The sequence below is a fragment of the Amblyomma americanum genome, chromosome 7, assembly GCF_052857255.1.
Source record: "Amblyomma americanum isolate KBUSLIRL-KWMA chromosome 7, ASM5285725v1, whole genome shotgun sequence".
NCBI classification, from domain to species: domain Eukaryota; kingdom Metazoa; phylum Arthropoda; class Arachnida; order Ixodida; family Ixodidae; genus Amblyomma; species Amblyomma americanum.
The window spans coordinates 15805886-15827144 of record NC_135503.1 but is presented as its reverse complement, the minus strand read 5'-3'; the positions used below and the strand labels follow the sequence as shown (position 1 = coordinate 15827144).

Below are 21259 nucleotides of genomic sequence, written 5' to 3'. Positions count from 1 at the left end.
GAACGATGGTTTATCTTTCCTGCGTTTTCCAGTAATCATTTTAAAAGAACATGTCGGTGGACGAGAGAAGCAAGTTCAGACTTAGAAAGGTTCCATAGGCTATTCTTTTGCATAAGTCTTGCATAAGTCAGAGAAGTCTTCAAACCCAGGTAGAAACGCGAGCAGATCGAGTGTTATTCCTTCACAGTTGCCTTGATCATATAAATAAACCTTACATAGAAGCGGGTTCTCAATTTTTAATGGGTTGCAGATAATAGTACCAATAACAAACTCGTGATTACTTATGCCAAGAATTGTTTGACTGAGTTAACTATCTCGGGGTTATGACAGAGCACAAGATCAAGAATGGTAGAGCATGAGCCACTGTATCTTGTAGGCAAAGTAACAAACTTACGAAAACCACCGTCACTAAGCAGTTCCCTAAATGCTGAATGTGCACTGCATTTACATAATGAAAGAGGCAGTTTATTTTTCCAAACAACTTCAGGGAAGTAAAATTTCCCACCAAGAAGAATGCTCTCAGATCCCAAGGACGACAGAGCATCAGACAGTGCTTCAAACTGTCGGCAATTACTACAATTTGGGGGTCTGTAATAAGATCCAATGGAGAGGTGGAGTGCATTTTGCAGTTCAATTCTGCAGAGTATAACTTCACAAGAAGGGTCACTGAACGACAGTGGCATGCTTTTTATAATTTTGTCCACAAGGATAAAGACACCGCCGCCACGAGCATTGCGGTCTTTGCGATAGACGGTAAAATGCGACGGGAATATTTTGGCATCAATTATTCTGTCGCCTAGCCACGATTCCGTGCCCAGTACGACATCGGCTTTTGTCGTAGCTAGCAGAGCAAATAATTCTCGCGTTTTGTTTTCGATGCTTCGACAGTTAACCACTAGGAACTTCATAGGAAGTTCATAATTTTGAGTTGCGCTTTTTGTGACAGCGGATTTTGATTGTTATTGTTGAACGCTGGCAACCACGCCAGAAGTGGCGGTATAAACGAAAGTTTTCCTTTCAACAGTCAATATGTTGAAACGAAGCTTATTTTTTTTGTCCCCCGGTTCTTTAGCAAACGCAAGCAATTTCTTTCGTTGCAAACGCACGTGACCGGAAAAGTCTTCGCTAAGCGATATCTGGGTGTCTTGAAATTTATCTGCTTTAGCGATCAACTTGTGTTTTTCTTTAAAGAGAACTTTACAATAATAGGGCTATTCTTCTCCGGAGCAAAACTACCAATTCCTATAAGCGTGATCAACTGCCGACGACGCAATTGTTATCCCCAAATGTTTACTACAAATACTGACAACTATCATCAGAGTCTTCCCACGTTTCGCCGCCGCTGTCTTTCAGCCCAAAAAAGTTTAAATTGCGTCTCCTAGATCTATTTTCAAAAGTATCTTGCGGAGTCACGACTACCTCCAGTTCAGTGGTTAATGCTAGATTCTGTGCCCTAAGCTGTTCTATCTCGGCGCCTACGTTCTTCAAAACTGTGTTCTTCAAACGTAGTTTTCTATCCTAACAATTCGATCCGTAAGTGTAGCAAGGTTTTTGCCGGCCAATTTCTGGTTCGCTTTTATTTCTTGCAATTCGTCTAAGACTTTTTTTTGGCCCTTCTGTAACTCTGGCAAAACATGAATGGCTATCAGCAGCTCTTGTTTCTCTGTTTCAGAAAACAGACCGGGACTCTCTTCAACATCCCCGGATAGGAGTAATTGCTTATTAACCAGGGAAGAAACATCTTGGTTAAGCTGAGCAAATACATTACAAATGCATGGAAAACAATAGCTTACCAAGTTCACACCACTCAAAGCACAGTTGGGACTCAGTGGCGCTTTGTCAGGCAATGTGAATCACACAGCAGTTTTCAGGTGGTAGGGAGTTACTAACCTGAACAACAAGAGACTCCAAGTATCCCGTCCTCATGGAAGCACCGAAACCCTGTGGTGGATGGCAAAGCAGGCGTTTAAGTAGCGCAGCATCGCATGATGACGACCGGTGTTGGAAAGTTAGCTGGCTGAAAGGCGTCGAAGCCAAAGGAAGGTCCGTCATATCCAGCGTTGAATGGCTTGGCTGATAGAATGGAATCGCTGGGGCAGTTCCCGTGTCCCATGACTGTTCAATACAGGCAGGCGTAAACTGGGCTCCGCTTGAGACGAGATAAATCTGCAGAAGCTGAACAGCAAGAGGACTGTAAGTATCCGGTCCCCAACCTGGCCAGACTCTTCCCACCGCTGCAATCAGTCCTGGCCCCGTGGGTCAGGGTGACCCTGCCATCCTCAGCGGCACGAACGGTACCGACGTAGAAGACTGGCTATCCTCTTACGAGCACGTTTGCACCTACAACAAATGGGATTATGTCTTTAGGCTCCCGAATGTCATCTTTTATCTTACCGACGTCTCAAACTTGCGGTTTCGCAACCACGAAGCCGATTCTTCGACCTGGGCGGCCCTCAAACCAGCCTGACCGAAGTCTTCGGCTGCCCCGCTGGCCGGAAACTTCGCGCTGAACAACGATTGCGCAGTCGGGCCCAGCAGATCGGCAAAAACTTCACCAGTTATATTGAATACGTCGTCGATTTATGCAAGCAATTTTATCCATCCATGAGCGAGGCTGAAAAAATCAAGCACACTCTTAAAAGGATTAAGGACGACGCATTTTCAACGTTAGTATGCAAAAACCTCCACACCGTTTTTGATGTCATCTTTTTGTGTCAGAGCTATGATGATCGTCAATAGCGGCGTCTTATCATCCGCCGCACCATTTGAACTCTTTCATGTACTTACAATTTTGTCACTGCGAAATGATAGCATTCTGTTACCGCACATTTCACATGCTACATGAGAGCTTGCAGCCCTTAAGCCGACGCTATTGCCACTCAATCGAATAAAAACGTGAAACGTCGCCAATGTAGGACCGCCGAATGCGTACTCACCAGGCAAAGCGTCGTTCCCAAATTGTCGCCTTCGGAAATCTCGTAGCACTGTTAAGGTCCAACTTTTTTTTCTCTGCGCCATTTCCTTTTGACGGAATAACTTGGAGTGCGGAAAATATGGCGGTGTCGAACACACAAAATTCTGCACTCCTGCTTTATGTATAGGTACATGCATGCACAGGCGCTTTAAAAACCAAGACACTGTTTACTTGTGAATTGACAAAACATTTGCATCAGTATAAAGCAAGGTAGGCTGAAATGCGTCCACCACGTCTTTACTTGGAGACATTAAGCTTCGGAATGGCTTCTGAGAAGTAGGTTTTAGAACAACTCGGGCATATAAAATCCCTGCAGAATGGATACAGGCTCCAGCACCATTCTCAATTCGCCAAATTGAATGATAGTTACGTTGACGCTGTTGAGAACATCTGAATAAAGTTTATGTCTTACAAAAACTACAAGCAATATCTGCGCATATGTTATGCCACACTCTTTTTCAGTAACCTGAACTGATCCGTCGCAGCAAAAAATTTGAGTATATTAACTTTGAGTGGTACAGTTTTGGTCCCTTGATATCTTGCTAGGGCAGGGCACTTGAAGACCGCCTGTAGAGAGTCCTTTTTCCTGCAGCGGCTGGAACTGGGCTTGGGGTTGAATACGACCAGATTTTGAGGCTGGTTGTGCGATTTATATCCGAACGTTGTATCTTTTCAGACTGGATGGTGTTGCGAAGGGTAAAGTACGGAACGCCAAAGAAACGCATGCGCTGGCGCTCTCGCAAATAGTCGTTGCTATTTTATTTATTTCTGGCTGCATAGCATATTACTTAGTAGTAAAGCCACAGTGCGAGGGTTTGAATTATCATCAACACTTTATTACTGAAGCATTCAGCTTTCAACCAACTTTGTCGAAGTATAGATGGACATTTCTTTTTTCCAGTGGGAAATATACGACTAAGTTTTCAGAGTGTTGTTGTGTGAGTTCAATAGATATATTCCTTGGAGGCAGTTTTGTTTCGTACTGAACCGCAAATGCCCTGGCGTGTAAACAAAAACTAGAATGTCGAACTCCTTGGGGTAGTGAGAATGCGGGCAATGACTAACGCCTTCACCTCGACAACCTCTTTGTCTGACTTACATGCTAGCTGCATACGTCTTCATGAGTAATTAATTCTTAAAGCGACACTGCAGATAACTTTTTAAACAGACCCTTTGTGTTCGCAAGTATGAGCAGAACCTTTAGACCAAGCTTGCTGCTTTTAACGACCGTTTGCTTGCACACACACACATATATATGCGGACATACGCCAAGTAGGCATTTGCATTCCCTCTGTTCTTGTACCCCTTGTGACGCCATCTGCGGATTGATTATAGAACTTATTCAGGCCATGATTCGGGTAGTAATACTTGTGATGCATTGTTTCCAGCAGCGAGTAGCACTGCTGCAAGAGGACATAGCGCAAAAAGACAAGAAGAGAAAAAAGCGCTGAACTTCAAATTTAATTTGGAGAATTGTTGAAGCACTGCATGTCCACACGCAAAGACAAAAGTAGTGGCTGGGAAATTCTCCGAAATTAAAGTTGAAGTTCAGTGCTTGCTTGTCTTTTGTTTATGTGCTCTGTCCGCGTGCTGCTATGCGCTCCTGATACCGATGCAACACCAAATAGCCAGGCAGGTTGCCCTATTGCAATACAAGATGTGTGCTGAGTTAATGACCATGACTCAGCGTATGCCCGTACCAATAGTTTAAGGTAGGCTGATGACGACTCCATCAAAATTTTTTTTTGGATAGTAAAAATAAACTTCTGGGTTTTTGTGACTTTGTTGACGCTCGTTTGGAAGGAAAATACAAATTATTGCCGAGAAAGCTAGCGTTGAAATAAGATTTACTTCCCACCACTAGATTCCCACTCGTGAAGTGTAATGCAATGATATATAGACCAACTTCAATTGATCCTCGGTGTCCTCTTTAAGGCAGCATACTCAATATAAACTTACCAAAGCAACATCAGAGGTGTATTATACTTTTGGGTGACTATCTTATGCAGACGTTGACAGCGTTTTCGAGGAATTTCCTCTATTTTAGCGCATTTTGAACAAATGAAAGCATCCGCGCACGACCTGGAGTTCTTTTTGTTTCTTATAAATGTTTAACTCGACATAAACATAATAATAACCAAGTATACTGAGGTACCAAGAATATTTTAGAAAGTAGTGCTCTGCGAGGCATACCTAAAAGCTAGGCAATACGCGTGCAAACTGAGATAAAAATATTTCTTGATAAGTTTCCTCCTGGTATTGAAGTGTTTGAGCGTAATGACAAGTCAAGATTTGTTATCCGATGTGTATGCAAAGCTGCCGTGATTTTAAGCAGTGTCGAAAACGCGAAGTTTCTTCCAGGGAGCAGCTTGTCTGTATGCTCTGAAGGAAACTAAAAACGGACCCCACTTCGTATGCGATAAAGCTTAAGCGACGCACAGTTAGCGCAGGCACAAAGGTCCCTTCCAAGCTTCGTGTCTGCACCTTCTAAGCGTGACCCACGCTTCGCTGGCCGCCCAGTCGCTCACGATGGGAGTCACGCACTAGTCCGAGTTTCTATTTTGAAAACCACGATTTGGTTTTTCATCTGAAAAGAACTTTTTTTTTCCCCTGACACGTGCGCTCTCGCTCGTGTCTGTGTGTTTGTCCGAAAACAGTACGTATATTTTTGTTAAGAAAAAAGAAACAACCGTTAACGTTATATTACAGGCTACAAAGATGTTCAGCACAAGTACCGGCAGTACGTAGGCGTGCGCATGCTCAGCTATTCACATTGTGCCGCAACGCAGTGCACTCCCTCTGTTGTCACCCACGCGAACAAAGCCAAAGCCCATGCACGAAGAAGCTAAAGTTTACAAGCGCATACTCCGTTACGATGTTAATGATTGAGGCGTCACCTACACGCACAAATGAAAACCGAAAAGGAACAATAAAATGGCAAAGCAAGGGATGCTACGGTGAGCTTTCGTGTCGGAGATGCAATACTTTGCTGTTAGATGATGTCGTTGAGTCCTTTCTGCCGCCTGCAGACGCTTTTCGCTCTTTTATGTGCACCACGAAAAACTTGTAGTCTAGTGGAACGCGTTGCCTGGCAGCGCTGCGAATCGTTCCGCTCCCGCAAGAACTGGGGGTCGCCTGACAAACGGCTCTGAGCACAAGAACCCCCCTACTGCCACTCAGTATCTGAACCCACTAAAATTTCTTTCCCGCCTTTGACGACTGACGGCCTTCTCATCTCGAGTACTTGTCTTGTCGGAACTGTTGAGCTGGCTGAAAAAAGTTGCTGAGAATTCTTTTTAGCCACCCAACAAATCTGACAGTGGAACGTCCGTTACATGTGCATGTGAAACGCGCTTGACATCAAATCCATAGCTTTTCATTTAACGACCTACCCCAACTGCTGCCAGCATAGCTCCCACTTCTTTGCGGCTTTTGGTAACGGTTACGACCACCGGAAGGCCCAATCAAGAGTCTCACGCCTGAAAACTATCAACACACATACCTTGCCTGGCTGCAACGTGAGCAGTTGTTTCAAATGCCTCTGTCTTTTACCAGCTTTCTTTTAAATCGTGCATATTGTACTTAATTTGAAGCGTTCGCATGGGCTCGTGCTCTCAAGCCTTATCTTAGTTCTGTACTAGGCTCCCTGCGGTTGCCGGACGGCGCTACACAAACTCGTTCCGACTCTTTTCGTGCCTCTGCCCCCAAAGGCTCAACGGGCGCGTCGAGCGTTCGCCAGGCGACTGTCGTACGCCTTGCTGGCGCAAAACGACGCGCAGTGCGGGCCCTCATGAGCCCACGTTGGCCATGAGTGGACTGTACAGACTCTCGAGCGGCACGACCTGCGAAGCGGTATTGCTGACGAGCGATTTCTGCGGCGTCTCGTACTGCCTGTGCTTGTAGCGGCGCGCCGCCATCGTAGCCCCGCACAGCACGAGGATGGCAGTGGACACAATGCCCAACACAACGGCCACGGCCACGTTGCTAGTGTAGTGGATGCCCTGGAGCATGAAGCTAGCGTCCCTAGTTCGGGCGCGTGTGCACGATATTTGGATGTGCGCGTCACCTTCATCGTCCTTTACGGCGATGCAAAACACGTAGCTGGTCTCCGGCTGGAGGTTGTTGATCGTGTACGACCTGTAGAAGCGGCTCACAGTCACGGACTCGAAGCGTCCTTCTTCGGCGCGGCTCACTGACTTGGGACTCGCTCCCACCAGCGAGTCCTTGCCGTCGTCCGGTTTGTACTGGATCTCATACTGGGGGAAACTGTTGCGCGCCGTGCCGTTCCACACCACTGTCACGGACGTGGAGAGGATGCCCTGCGGGAAGATGTGGATGTCGATGTTCTCGACGACCAGGTCGACCACCTTGACCACGCGGCCGTGGCTGTTCTCGGCGATGCACGTGTAGGCTCCCACGTCGACAGGCCTCAGGTGGTAGATGGTGATGCTGCCGGGAGGCTTGAACTGGACGTGCACGTCGTTGCCGGTCTCGTTGCAGACGCGACCGTTGGGGAGCAGCCAGCGAACTTTGGGAGGCGGGAGGCCGAGGGCGTAGCACTGAAACACCTGGGCGTCACCGATCTTTCGCTGCACCGTGCTGTTGACTGTTCCGACGAGGAAGGGCGGGCACTCGGTCGGCACCTCAGCCAGAGATATGTTGAGGAGGCCGCGGCCGACCATGGGGGCCGGCTTGTGGCAGGCCAGTTCCTCGGGTTGCATAAAGCGAACGGACGTGTTTGATAGGGCTGACACGGCCTCTACCACCCAGCGGACGTTGCAGTCGCACAGGAGCGGGTTGCCGTGCAGAGAAACATTCAGAGGGGCAGACAAGTTGCGGAAGAGCTCTTCGTTGAGCGCCGAGATGTTGTTGCGATGCAGGAGCAGCTGGCTAAGGGACGGAACGTTGACGAAGGCTTGCGCATCTACGTATTGCAGCCTGGCGTTGTCGTGCAGACGCAGGATCTCCAGTCGTGACAGGTCCCGGAAAGCGGCTCTTTCAATCACTGTCAGTGTCGGCACGTGGTCCGCGAACAGCTCGACGATAGGCAGACCAACGAAGTTACCCGATCGGAACCCCGTGAACGGATTGCTTCCAACGTGAAGTGTGTGCAGGCCATGCAGCTTCTGCAGAGCCGAGGCGGGCACCCGCGTCAGTTGGTTGCTGTCCAGGTGCAGCGTGGTGAGATTGTCCAAGCCCAGGAAAGCCTGATCGCTGAGGCCACGAATGCGGTTGTGAGCGAGCGACAGGTAGCGCAGCCGGTGCAGCAGCAGGAACACGCGAGGGTACACGTAGGAGATGTGATTGTGCGACAGGGACAGACTCTCTAGAGCAAGCAGGTCCTGGAACCATTCGGGATAGATGGAGGGCAGGTGGTTGCGGTCCACCGTCAGCACGCGTAACTGGCGCATGCCGTCGAAGACGCGCTCTTCGATGAACTTGATTTGCACGCTGTTCATCAGGAGTGTTTCCAAGTGCACAATCCCCCGGAACACGCCGTTGAACAGAGTTTTGAATTCGTTATGCGATAGATCTAAGAACTTTAGCCTGCTGATGTTGTGGAAGATGATGCCGCGGCCGAGCTGCTTGATATGATTACGCGAAAGGTCCAGCTCCACCAGATTCCGGAGCGTCGGTATTTGGTTGTGCAGGTCCGTCAGCTGGTTGCTGTTCAGCAGAAGCGCTTGCGTGTCGGGCGGCAGGCCGACCGGCACGGTCCTCAGTCCACGCCCGGAGCAGTTGGCTGTCCGCAGGTTGAGACCCATGTTCATCGAAGGTTCGACGCTGCACTTGCACACCACTGGACACTGCACATCCCAAGCGGCGTCACCCGTCGCGTTGTGGCACAGCGCGTAACAGCACGAGAGTAGAAAAACCACCAGCTGGTCCAGCCGCGCGAGTGCCTTCTTGGCCTGCGGCGCCGGCACTGCCGTCGTGATGAATGAGGAGCTTGGACGGTTCATGCTGCGTCACGAGGGATCCAGGTGACCTGGTCTCGCCCATATGATTCAGGTGTGCGGCTTGGAGGCTTGCCAGCGGTAACCGTCTGGTGTTGGCCAAGCGGTTGCCGGCCACCTCATGGTGTCATCCAGGGAGTTCATCTGCACAAAACAGAGGACAGAACATGAGCGCTGAGACGACACCTTGCAAGTGTCTGCCGGGCGAAAAATCAAATGCGCGCAAATTTAGTAACACATGTACTTGAATGATTTGTCGTTGCGTGCGTCTTCACAAAACTTAGTTCGCATTTATTTTTTAAGATACCCTTCCTAATTTACCTATGCAAAAAGGTAAAGACCCAGCTGTACAGGACGCCTTCACAAGCGGGAGCACGTCCTGTACCACTGTTTCTTTACATTGTATCACGCACCAAAAGGCCCAACCAGCTACGCTTCTTGAATTACCTATATTTGTGTCACGTCACTTTATGTCCTGCATATAACTACGAAAGGCTTTACGTGAAAAGAGCAGTCCACTGTCCTGTCGTTCGCAGTGCCCTACCTTCCAAATTTCTAGACATCTAATAAAGGTGTTCTAGAAACGAAGTCTAGGCGGCTCTTTTCATCTCACCGCACCCCCTGCCACGCACGTGTACGCACACAGAGGGAAATATAAAGAAGTGTGGCGGCCAAAGAGGCTGTAATATAACACACCACGACGTTCTTTAACCCGCCTGTTTCAAACTTTTGCCGGTAAGTGCCAAGCGGGCGGAGTTGATACGGGGAAGAGGGATTGAGCCGAAGGAAGGGCGCAGAAAGGGGCTTACAGGCGGCTCTTCGTGTCAAAGGAGTTCCAGCGGTGCTTCTAACACGTCCTTGCTTCACCACCCATTTATAACGGCACACGAACGCACTCACGAACAAACGCACACGCTCACATACACAGCTAGAAGAGCTCGAGGAAGGACAGGAGCCGCGTCGCTTCGATTGGAAAACCGAGGCCGGTGGCGGAGGAGGAGGAGGTTCTTCCTCCTCGGAACAGCGTGGAGGTAACACGATTTCATTTTCTCGGCTCTGCTCTTCGGTCTCATTTCGCTTGATGTCGACCGCTCCTAATGTGCGCCTCGTAGCCGCTGCTGCCAGTGGTGTGGGTTGACGGGGCGCCTTTATTCTTCGCAATCCTTCCTCCCTCCAACTCCTTCCCTTCCCCTTCTTCTGTCTCTTCTCTATGTTCTCTAACTCGCTTTGTTTCGTTTTTCATCCGCCGCCATCTTCGTTTTTGTTTTTTCTCTGTAAACGCTCTTCCCTTTCCAGCTACCATTCCCCGACTATCGATTCTTTTTGTTCCTTTCATATACCCTTATCAACTTCCTCCCTTCTTATCCTTCGTGTCCCGTTTCTTTTTTGCCCTTCCTGTGTGCGTTCAGACAGCGGCTTTATGACGTTTTCAGGAGCTCTCCCGAAGTCTTTCCCGACTGACTCTTTGCTTGTCGCTCATTTTTTTTGTTCTTACCGACTTTCCTTTATTTGTCCTCTCGCGCCATGTTCAGTTCTCTACAATCCCTCTCCCCCCTTTTTTTTTCTTCAAACATTCTTACCCGGCGTTTCAATTCCTATCCCCCTTTCCTTTCCCTTTCTTTCCTTAGTCACCGTGCCCAAGCACAGGGAGCAGAAGGAGGCGATGGAAGCGGCAGAAAGTGGAGGGAGGGAGTTTCATTTACATCAGCTTTTTTTTTTTATTTTCTTCCCCGCATGTCTGGATTTGGTGTCTTTTGCTTTTACCGCCCGACTCATTCGCGGCAATCGGTCATGGTCGGTTGGAGTGTGTGCTTGCGGTCTTCTCACTAACGCCGCTTCATCGGGGCTCATGAATTCCTTGCGCCTATTGGATAAGAGATTGCCTCGCTGTAGGCCTAAGTGTGTGCTTTCGGGATTCGGTCCTATATATTTCCTCCCTTACGCGTCTAAGGACCCTGTCGTTGCTGCTTTTATTTCCTCCTAATCCACTTCTTTCTCCCCATTTTATGCTTCTCCGCTCGGATTCTCCCCGTTACGACACACAAGTCGTGTTGACTTTGCTTAGCGTCCTTGTTATATAGCCCTGTCTTTCTCGTAGGCGGCTCCCTGGCATTGGCAGATCATGCGTTGCCAGACGTGTACTGAGTGACGCCATTGTTTAGACCAGATTGGCTCAACGAATATTGATGAGTCGCTTTCATTTTTCATTCGGCCTCTGCCATGTTGTTTGTAAGGAACTGGCGGAGAGCCTATTAATTTCCTTAGCCGCTCACATGCCTCGCAGCCTCTTTTTATCCGGTCTGCTTTTTATGTTTCTAAGTGAGACCCACAATACTTTCATCCGCGAACCATAACTCAGCTGGATTGCTTATATATGATCCCGTTTGAAGAAAAAAATAAAATAAAACTGTTTACCACCGGTTGACCAACGGTTTCGAAGAGCACGTACCAAATATAGGGCGTACCAGTTCCTTTTATTTTTCTCTCTGTGGCAGGGGAGGCACCTTGGTGGCTATAAAGGCTGAAAATTGGAACTCCTGTTTCTTCACTTCTGTGTCCCGGGAGAGAGCAGTATACAATGCGAAACTAACAAAAAGAAACTGAAACTTGCATAAGAGAGACGTTGCGTAAGCGAGATTGATATTTCTGTTTTTCCTCCTATGCTACCATACGCGTCGCGCGGGGAAATGAAATGAGTGGCCACGGTGTGTGCGGCGCGAAGCGCGTTGCGAAACGCTCGACATATGGTTATGAAAGTGGATGATGAGGTGATCCGTTCTGAAAGGTGAAACAAAAAGGAATTGGCGCGTGCGTGCTCTGATGTCAGCTGCGACCTGTGCTTCGTTGCGAGGAGTACCAGTGTGTCGCCAGCGATCTGCGACGTAATTCGCCGTATGAGAACCTGTCTCAATGATCGAAATTGCGATAACGCTCACTTGTAGAAGCGGCTTTGTGAACGCGAACTATTACTGTCGCCCGTTATTCAACAGGCTTCAGTGAAATGGGAGCGACTGTGAGTAATTCCTAGAAAAAAAATGACGCAGCTAGCTGCTGACGTCAGTGCACTATGTTACGGGATAGTAGTAAGTTCTGACTTGCCACATGAGCTTAGGCTGTCGTATTACTCACTACCGCGATTACTTTGCGTTGGTGCACCGGCCAAGTGATACAGCCCTGTTACATAACAGAACTTCTGTCATCTGGTTACTTGATAAGAAATAATGGGTATGTGGGTTTAACGTCCCGAAACGATTCAGGCTATGAGACGCTGTAGTGAAGAATTTCGGAAATTTCGACCAACTGGTGCTCTTTAACGTGCACTGACACGGGCCCTTAGCATTGCGCCTCCATCGCAATGCTGTCACTCCGGCCAGGATTCTGGTCAGCAGCCGAGCGTCATAAACATTTAGCCACCGCGTCGGCTCAAGAAATAACGTATTGATGTTTGAGTGTGAACTGTGCGTGTCTTCTCAACTTTCTGGTCCCAGATGTTGAGCACGCGACACATGAAATATCGCGATGGCCTCTCTAACCTTTGGCGTCACCATTATTTTGGTGACTGTGGCATGAATTTTTAATGAAGGTACTGCTATTCTAAATGTCCTAGCAGAAAGACTTAACGATGTATTACGAGTGGTTTTGTCAGGCCCGTCTTCCGGCAACAGTAACGATTTGTTTCAGAATAGAGACAGTAAAATAGCATGACTCCTTATCTATCATGCATTATTGCGCTGAAACTTATAAAATATAAGTGTTTGAGAAAAAAGAATCTAGAGGAGGGCTTTTTGCACCATATTTAAACGACACTGTGGGAAATTCGAGCCTTTTAAATTTACCACAACATAAGGTTGCAGCTGGGGATACTATTTCGCTTTAAGGATTTATGCATGATCTAAAAATTGCATGTTGAGCGTTCGAATAAGTGAAGCTGAAGTTTTGGAAATGAAGCGTACTTGGTCGGAGAAAAAAAAAAATTCACAGACGATGCATTCCTTGCGAGTGGATGGCGTGATCCAGTTTATTAAAGAGAGATGTTAATGATGCAGCGACAACATCTTATTTTTAGAAAACTGTATGCTTTCCAGGCATTTTATATGTTACAATGTTCTCGATTTAAACTTGTCACAAAACTGCGGTACTTAAGCCCTTAAATATGTGACCAATAAATTACTGTATTCAAACAAAAAGAAACGAAAAGAGAAGCAAAAATGCTCTTTTGTTCATTGGGTAACAACCAGGAATTTAAGGGGAGAAAACATTTTTGCTGTGCAATTCATTGTTGTTAAACTTCAGCATAAATTTCTTTATTAACATATATGAGCGCTGTTGCGGAGGGAATCTTGAGTCCTACCCAGTTTTGTGCGAACATTGTGAAGCTGCAAATGCACTTTGAGATATTCCAACTCGAATTGAAACATCGCTTTTCTGGGCGTCAAGCATAAAATTATACATATGAGAAGACTACTACAAGGCTAGCGGTCCGTATAAAACACAAAAAAATCAATGCAAAAAGTTACAGTTGAAAACGTACTTGCTGTTTTTTTTTGTGTGTATGCTTTTTTACAAAGCTAATGCTTTTGCACAAGTAAAATCCGTTCACTGGCTCTTCCTTTGCCGTTTCTCGGCTACTATTTTCACTTGTGGGTGTCGTAATGTACATTACGGTTGCCATTTCTTCGTTTTCACTCGAACTCGAATAAGACATGACAGCGTCCGAGTCCTTCTCTTCCAAGAGTGACAAATTGAATAACGTCGCCGAAGTCACGATGGCACCGTTCCAGAAAGGAGGGAATCTTCTTGGAGCTTAAGACAGCGTTTTTCTTCATTCGCTTCGCGCGTCTTCGATTCAGTTGCTGCGTGCTATGTCTGAAGAATCTTTTTAAAAGTGACTGTCAGAGCAAGTGACAGAAGGCGGGCACAGAGAAAAAAAAAATGATTTAGCCACAAATAAAGCAGTAATATAATCATAGATTCTGGCATTTCGCATTTTACGCCTCGGTCAATTCATGAAGAGCGTGACAAAAATAAAAGCGAGCCAGGAAAGCAAGGCCAAGAGCTTCAAGAGAATCTTCTTGGGCCATCATTTGTGAAATGACTTTCGAAGCGCAAGGCGGGAAGACGATGTGATGTAGACCTTGATTTGTTTATACGATGTCATTCTTTTAGAAAAGGAGCTCGATGAAGAAAGGTGTCCAGTGCTGTCTTCGCATAGAGCACCTTTACTGGCGTTAATTCGAAGCAATTATGCGCTGATCCAAGCAAATTCATGCAACAATACAAACGCGGTTTTTGCGATGTATATTGTGAGCATCTTACTTACTATCCTACAGGAACAAGTTATTTATGAAGACTGAACAGAAGCCGAGGTTGAGTCGCTGCATACTTAAGATAACGATAAAGCTCAGACCTGCTGTTGGAAACACAACACAGACCAGTCTGAAAGCATCAGTCTTGTTTTGATAAAAGCTTGTATGCAAGCACATCATTTTTTTATCTCACTGAATTCCATAACGTTCAGAAAGAGAACGTCACGCGCAAAATTAAGAAAAAAAGACTATAACAGGCTCTGAAAATAAGGGTCTCGTTGTTATTGTTCTCCGGATTATTTGCTCGGCGTTGTTTTCGCTTGTTCCGTGCCTGAGCAGCGCATGAGGCACCTTCGAGGCACTTTATTCTCCACCCATCCCATTCTGTCTTCTTTGTTTACTGCCGTTTTTCGGCATATCTTCTTGGAACGTTTCGCAGAGCTCCTCCGGAATCAAAAATTGAAAGCGTAATCCAGGCTTGTTTCGCTTTCAGGGAAAATCCGATTAACGTACCAGAGATAAGCGTACAGAGAAGCCCCGGGGTGGGAAGGGTGCCGGCGGAGGCTTTTTTGGGGGGGGAGGGGGGGGGGAGGGGAATGAGGAGAAAGGAAAACTGTAGAGGCAGGCGCAAAACATGAAAGGATGTAGACCGAGAACAAGGATCTTTCCGCAGGGCTGAGGAAAACGGATCACGACCGACGCAACTAGGCCGCCGGTTGAACGCTGCGGGTGTACTACTTCCGGCCGCCGAGGTGGCTCGTGAAACCAAGAGTTGAAAAGAAATGAACGGAATCATAATCTGGAGTATGAGGCTGCGTGTAAACACTGAAGGAATAAGGCCGGCAAAAAACCAAAAAACAAACTATGTTTGTCTCGTGTGGGAGTGAAAGAGAGTTACGGGAATGCCATTTGTGTTTCGCTGCTTTCATTGTCGTTCGTTCATGTCGAAAGCTGCCACTTAATCCAGCGCAAGCCCGCCCAGCTAGGCTGAGCTTGTATGACAGTGAGCAACTTCGCAGTATACACTATACCGTCGCACGGGCGGGATAAGACAAACATAACAAACATAAAGCAGTGGTCGGATGGAAGCATGCTGCCTGTCATTATTTTCCTTTCAAAGCTAGCGACGAGATAAGGAGCGCTATTGGAGCAGCGAAGAGCCGACGCGTATTTGGAGAAAGCGGTGCAGGCAGCACCCGCTGAAAGCGCGCTTTAAGCATCAGCGCTGCGTTCGCACTTTGGCGCGCTCGAGCAGTGTGGGCGTTTGTTGATCTTTGGGTACAGTGGCGACGACGGCGAGCAGTTCACAAACGCACGCGGAGTTTCGCGGCGTCGTAAGGAAAACACGACTCTTCTTTGTCTGCTGGAACTACTGCGTAAGGGCAGCAACAATGGATGAATTGTACGGCACCGCTTGGAATGAGCGCAACGAAATGAAGAACGGGAGGAGGGCTGAAGGAGAGCTAGGGGAAGAAAACAGGAGCGGACACACACACACGTGCGCACGCACAGAAAAAGCGAAAGAACATTGCAGGGTGAAAGGGTAGACGGAAAGAGGGAGGGAAGAGGAGAAACTCGCTCGCGCTTCGGATCTTGCGGCGGGAGAGAACGCATTCCTGTCCCGGCTCGATGGGGGTCGTTCTCTGCTCCTTCCAAAGTGGCCGGAATTGAAACCCGAATCCCCCGTTTTCCCGAGAGAAGGAAGGAAAGGGGAGATTGGGAGGGGAAGTGGCGAGGAGCTTAGCTATACACCCGGCGCCTGCCGAGAAGAAACACGGCTTCAATCCTTCCTCACGCGTTCCCTCCAACCTCGCTTGGCTTCACGCGCCGGCGGTAGCTTGTAGGTGCCAGCATCGAAACGGCTCGTGTTCGTCGCTCCACGGCACTCCTTTCGGTTTCCTCGATTCGCCCAGACGCCCGAGAGTTCCGTCGACCACGACGGACTAATTTCCTGTTGTTTCATTGGGGTTATTTTGGGACCGGGGCAGGGAAAATGACGCTTCGACGCAGCGTGTTTATGGAAAGGTGGGGTCGCGAGATAGAAAGCTTGAGGAGGGAGCGCGCCGAAGGGAAGAAGGTGTTACTATTCTCTAGGGGGCGCTAAACTCGCTGTAGAAAGTCGCTGTAGCGTTTCACAGCGCCGCGGAAAGGTTGTGCGTTTTGAGAAGACAAATAATTTGTTTTGCTCGACTCGGGAACTTAGAGAGGAAATGGGCCTGTATTCTAGCTTTTTGTCGGCCCGCTGAGGTGTACTTTCATTTTGCACGAAGCACACCTGCCAATTGACGCCGAGCCCGCAACAGCGCTCGGTTGTGTCACGTGACTGGAGCACCTGCCAAGTTGGTCATATCACGTGATTTCATGACGTCACTTACCCATCAACCAATCAGATAATTCTATGACGGACGACGTCTGACGCCGCCGGGTCTATTCTCTGATTAGGCTTTCATTGTTATCGCATTAAAATCGACCAGTCTTGTCAGGAGCATGCGCTGAAAATAAAATTATCAAATGAAATTACACGCGAAATCAACGGCTCTCCGACAGTGCTTCCATTCCGCTTCGTTACACACAGCCGGTCATCGCCTTCGATGCGGGACTAGGCTTCGAGAGATATGAAGATCTAGGCACTAACGCCAGAAGAAAGGGATCTAATTGCTCAGAAGCCGCCTTCTTGCCACGAGTGGCTCGGCTTAGGGGCTAAAGACATCCCACAATTCAGCCGTCGGCTCCTATCACGCGTTTCTAATTAATCTCGAGGCAGGAACGAAGAACAAAAGATGAAAAGAAAAAGAGAAACGATGAAACTACTGTTTCACGCACGTAACCTCGTCTCCCGGCTAATCTGTGCACGCCGAATGCCTCCGCTTTTCTCTGCCAAGGAGCTGAAAATTTTAGCGAAGGACAGGCTCCTTGGCCGGGTGGTCTTAAATCCCTCACGTCTCATCGCTGCTGTGGAAAGAAAGTGGACGTGCCGAGACGACGGTCATTTCATTTGCATCGGTCCTAAGACCCACACCTTTCTCATTCTTTCCTTCTCTCCCCCACTTCATTCCTTCTTTCTCGTCACCCTCTCTCGCTCTATCCTCGCTTTCTCTGTCCGCGGTTGATTTATGTTCCTTCAGCTTTCGAACACAGGAGGCGCGGTAAAGAAGTGAAAATTACAAAGGTCAATATGAAAAGTGCACACACAGAGCCGAGAGTGTGGAGAGGAGGAGAAGAGCAAGACGACAGGAAAAGCTTAATCACTTAAGAGCGCGGAATTGGGCGCGCAAAGTGGGGAAGAAAAGTTTGGTATTCTTGATGAATTCGCTAATGGCGTGCCGCAGCCCGCTCTCATGCATTTCGCTGCTCAGTCATGACTTTTATTAGAATGAATTACCGGGTTTGGCAGAGAGGACCCGAACAGGAGGTTTCGCCTAAGTTCATTTTTCACGATTTTGTTTTAATGCACGGTTTTAGTTTTCTTTTGGGGAATTGCTGTCAGAACTTGTTGAGTGCCTCGCTTGGGGCCTTCGTCGGTCCGCTCGTAGGCCCGGTTGATTAAATCGGAATATTTCGTAGCACAAGCGACAGCTTTCAACAGTCCTGGCAGCTGCATGGCTAGACAGCTAGAAAACACATACAAAAGAAATGAAACAAGCGAGGGACGGTAATTTTGTTGGCGAGGAATTGGCAGCCAAGATAATAAGTGAAGATGAGGAGGAGGTTTTTCTCGTTGCCTCTGCACTAACCTCCTCATTTACATTTATTTATCTGATAAAAGAGCTTAAAATTACATTAAAGAACACAGTTAAAAAGCATAAAGCAGAATGCGTGTCACATGGTGATCTTCAGCATGCCCAGCTATATGGAAGAAGATTTTTAATGCAGCCATGACTGGCTGTGCAATTTCCGTGCCGATTACGCAACGGCCAATGGGTTTATCATCAAAATTTATACGCGTAATTACGAGATATAGGGAAACTATTATTGAATTATAACTTTGTACCTCTTGGAAGAAATGTAAACTTTCGGAATTATTGTGTTCTTTTTTGTTGAAACATGCTCTCAAGGTATCAGGAAAACGTTGCCCTTTAAGAATTGGGAAACACACACATTTGAATCACCTGAAAATTTCAGTGCTTTAGGCCTTAATAAAGGGCATTTTATTTTGTGTCCCCGGCAGCCTGTGCTTAAATGAAAGATTACGAGCACATTTCTAACGACAGTGATAAAGTGATAAGAAGGGCGTACGTTGTGTAGTCTTCGGCTGAATGTCATTGATGACTGGGACGGGGAGAGGAGGGAGATGGCAAAAGTGCGTGCGGTAGCTTCACTCTTTGTGGGTTCGTCTTAGAGCCGAGACGAAGAGCCGCCATGCAGGACAGCTATCTCCAGGCTGCGTGGTGTACGTAATCCCTCGCTGTGCACATTTGCACTCCTTGTCCCGAGCGCCTATTGCGTGCGGGAAACAAGGCAACGGCATCGGCGCTGAGGACATAACGGCCCAGACGGCCATGAACAAGACTCTGCGGGCCGGCTTTGTGTTCCTGCGGCTTTGTTTCACTTAGACAAGAAAAAGGGAAATTGCTTAGAAATAAAGAAACAATACTGGCAGAGGAGGAAACAGCCGCAGTACTTCTCGCCCTTTTTCTCCCCCTCTTTCATTGTCGGCCATGGGTTACGGGGCAGCGAGTTCCCGGGAGAGCCCAGTCTTCTCCGCCGAAATGAAGACAAAGCTGAATGCCGTTCCCCAGCCTTCCACCCCTTCTTCCGTTTTTCCCGCTGTTTTCATGGGGTCCGAGGAATCAGAGGACGATAGAGGCTAACGTCTTCCTGCAGCATGCTTGTATGGCACCCGCTTCAAGCCTGTTGCGATCGACATTCGAGTTTGACCCCGTTCGGTAATCTTCACCCGCCCAGCTCATCTTCCTGCTCCTGCTTCCCCACTTCCTTTACCCTTGGCTCCCTTCGCCAGCTGTCCCCAAGTCCCTTAAGCTCCGGCTCAGAGCCTAATGCGGAAGGGGACTAGGGCGTCCGCTCGCGCGTAGGAAAAGTTCTCGTATAAGAGATCAGATTAGCGGGAGCGGCTTTCCCGCACAGCAGCGCGCGGCGTTTATGGGGAGACAGTTGGATGCGACGGCCTTATCTGGGCCCGAATCTCGCCCGACGACTGGGCTGTTTTGTGGGGCTGGGCTAATCAGAGTTTAGGTCCTATTACGCTTGATTTGAGCGCCGTTCACATGGTAGTCCTCCGATAGAGATACCAGAATCCAATCTCTTCGGGAGAAGAGGAGCAGGGGAGATGGAGAGCTTCTTTTCGGCGTCGCTTCTTATGTAGTTTCACTGGATTCTCATTTGCCCTGGACCGGGCGGTAAACATAGGCAAACGGGGCTGCGCTGGATCCTTCGGGAAAGTAGTGCAAAGTGAGGGTGCAGGATGGTTCGACCCCGCTGTAACGAGTTTGGGTTCCGTTTCTTGAGAGGCGTAGGAGAAAGGAACTCTCGAAAGGCAAAAGCAGGGCCGGCTCATTAGGAGGGTCGGTACACACGAACGATATAAAATAAATACTGATGTGAGTTTTTGGAGCAACAGAGCATGGTGCTACGTCCCTTCGATCTTTACGTGTAGCGCCACCGGTATTAGCACTGCATGCCTGTTCCGTGCTGCACAAGATGTGTGTTCATACTCATTTTGCTACACACTCATTTCTATCTGGAAGCATGTGCCGCTTAATTATCTGAAAAGGCCAGGCCTCTATTCAATTAGGAAAGAGGCACCAGTTCAATTGCTTTTTAACGGAGATGAACGTTACTTAATGCTTCCGTTTGCAGTAAGGCTGACCTGATAAATAGTCGAAAATGCAAGTCAGCAGTGGGGAACGAACCCACGACCTCAGCATGTCACGTGGCGCAATTTACTAGCTGAGGAGCAGAAATGGTGGTCCTGTTTTTTTACGTTCGTGGAATACTTACGCGTGGGATATTGTTGCCAAAGCCTAGACTGAGTTGAGAAGCGCCTCTACTGGAAATTACAGTCAACGTGAGTTTGTGGCCACAGGTACCACTTTTATTTGGTGGATGCGAGGCGGGCGGCTCAGAAGCCGCGTCCGCGGACACCGGTGATCGGGTGTTTTTTAATTAGCGTGTGCGAGACACCACCTATTTTTCTTCTCCGCGAGCCTCAACGGTGGCGCTGCAAGTTAAATCCAGGCTTCGCGTTGAATGTGGCCAAGTTAATACTTATAATCACGCTGGTTTTATTCTCGAAAAATACCTGCGGTACTAGAGCAGCCATATTGGATACCCTAGCTTTGTAACAGAATAAAAAGAAAGATGGAATACGTCAGTGGCGCCTTAGATATTTATGTCGCACTTAGTATTCGCTGGAAAGCCCCTTGAAACTTCCCACCAATTAAAAGGTTTAGCGGTGCGTGTTCAAACATAGCTGCTTTTGCTTGACCATGCTATACACAGAAGCATATTGTAGTCTATTGCTACAAGGCCCAGTCGCAGTCGGCGTGTTGTATTTGAACTGTTCAAGAAGAGCATGAATTTTTTTGTTGAACTAAAAGAGGTGAGATGCGAAAAGAGGAGCAGGAACTGTTTTAATATATTAGGTGACTGATAGATGCTGTAAATTTCATTGTCTTGAATCAATAAAAAAGATAAAAACATATTTTATATATGTTAACCACGCCTCTACCGTGGCCCATAACCAAAGTATTGAGAAATGCACTTGCCAAACGATCTCTATATTAAATGGAGAAGTCCTTCTCCTGTTCTTCCCACAAACGTTACTGTAGAAGATAAGCTAGCTGATGGATCTAAAAATGTGAAATTTCAGTCACTGCTAAAAATACTGCCGTACTTCTTTACTACCCTCACCAATGCAAGCGCTTATAGGAGAACTTGCCTTACGAGAAGAACCGTTTAGCCCCATAGAAGCATTTTTTCCCTTCAATTTTTTGTCATCGACCTCATCATTGGGGATAGCACCACCGTTACACCGTAATCACTACTTCAATGACCGAAGTCTA

At 47.7% G+C, this 21259-nt stretch overlaps 1 protein-coding gene across 1 annotated transcript in view; it reads right to left on the bottom strand.

Annotated features, from left to right (window-relative positions):
• Positions 1-3791: 3791 nt before the first annotated feature.
• Positions 3792-21259, bottom strand: part of LOC144098549 (leucine-rich repeat neuronal protein 1-like) — a 64083-nt gene continuing 46615 nt past the window's right edge. Inside the window, exon 2 of the mRNA XM_077631281.1 lies at positions 3792-9075. Coding sequence (XP_077487407.1) covers positions 6763-8937 — 2175 coding nt within the window. The 5' untranslated portion in view covers positions 8938-9075 and the 3' untranslated portion in view covers positions 3792-6762. The remainder of the gene's footprint in view (positions 9076-21259) is intronic.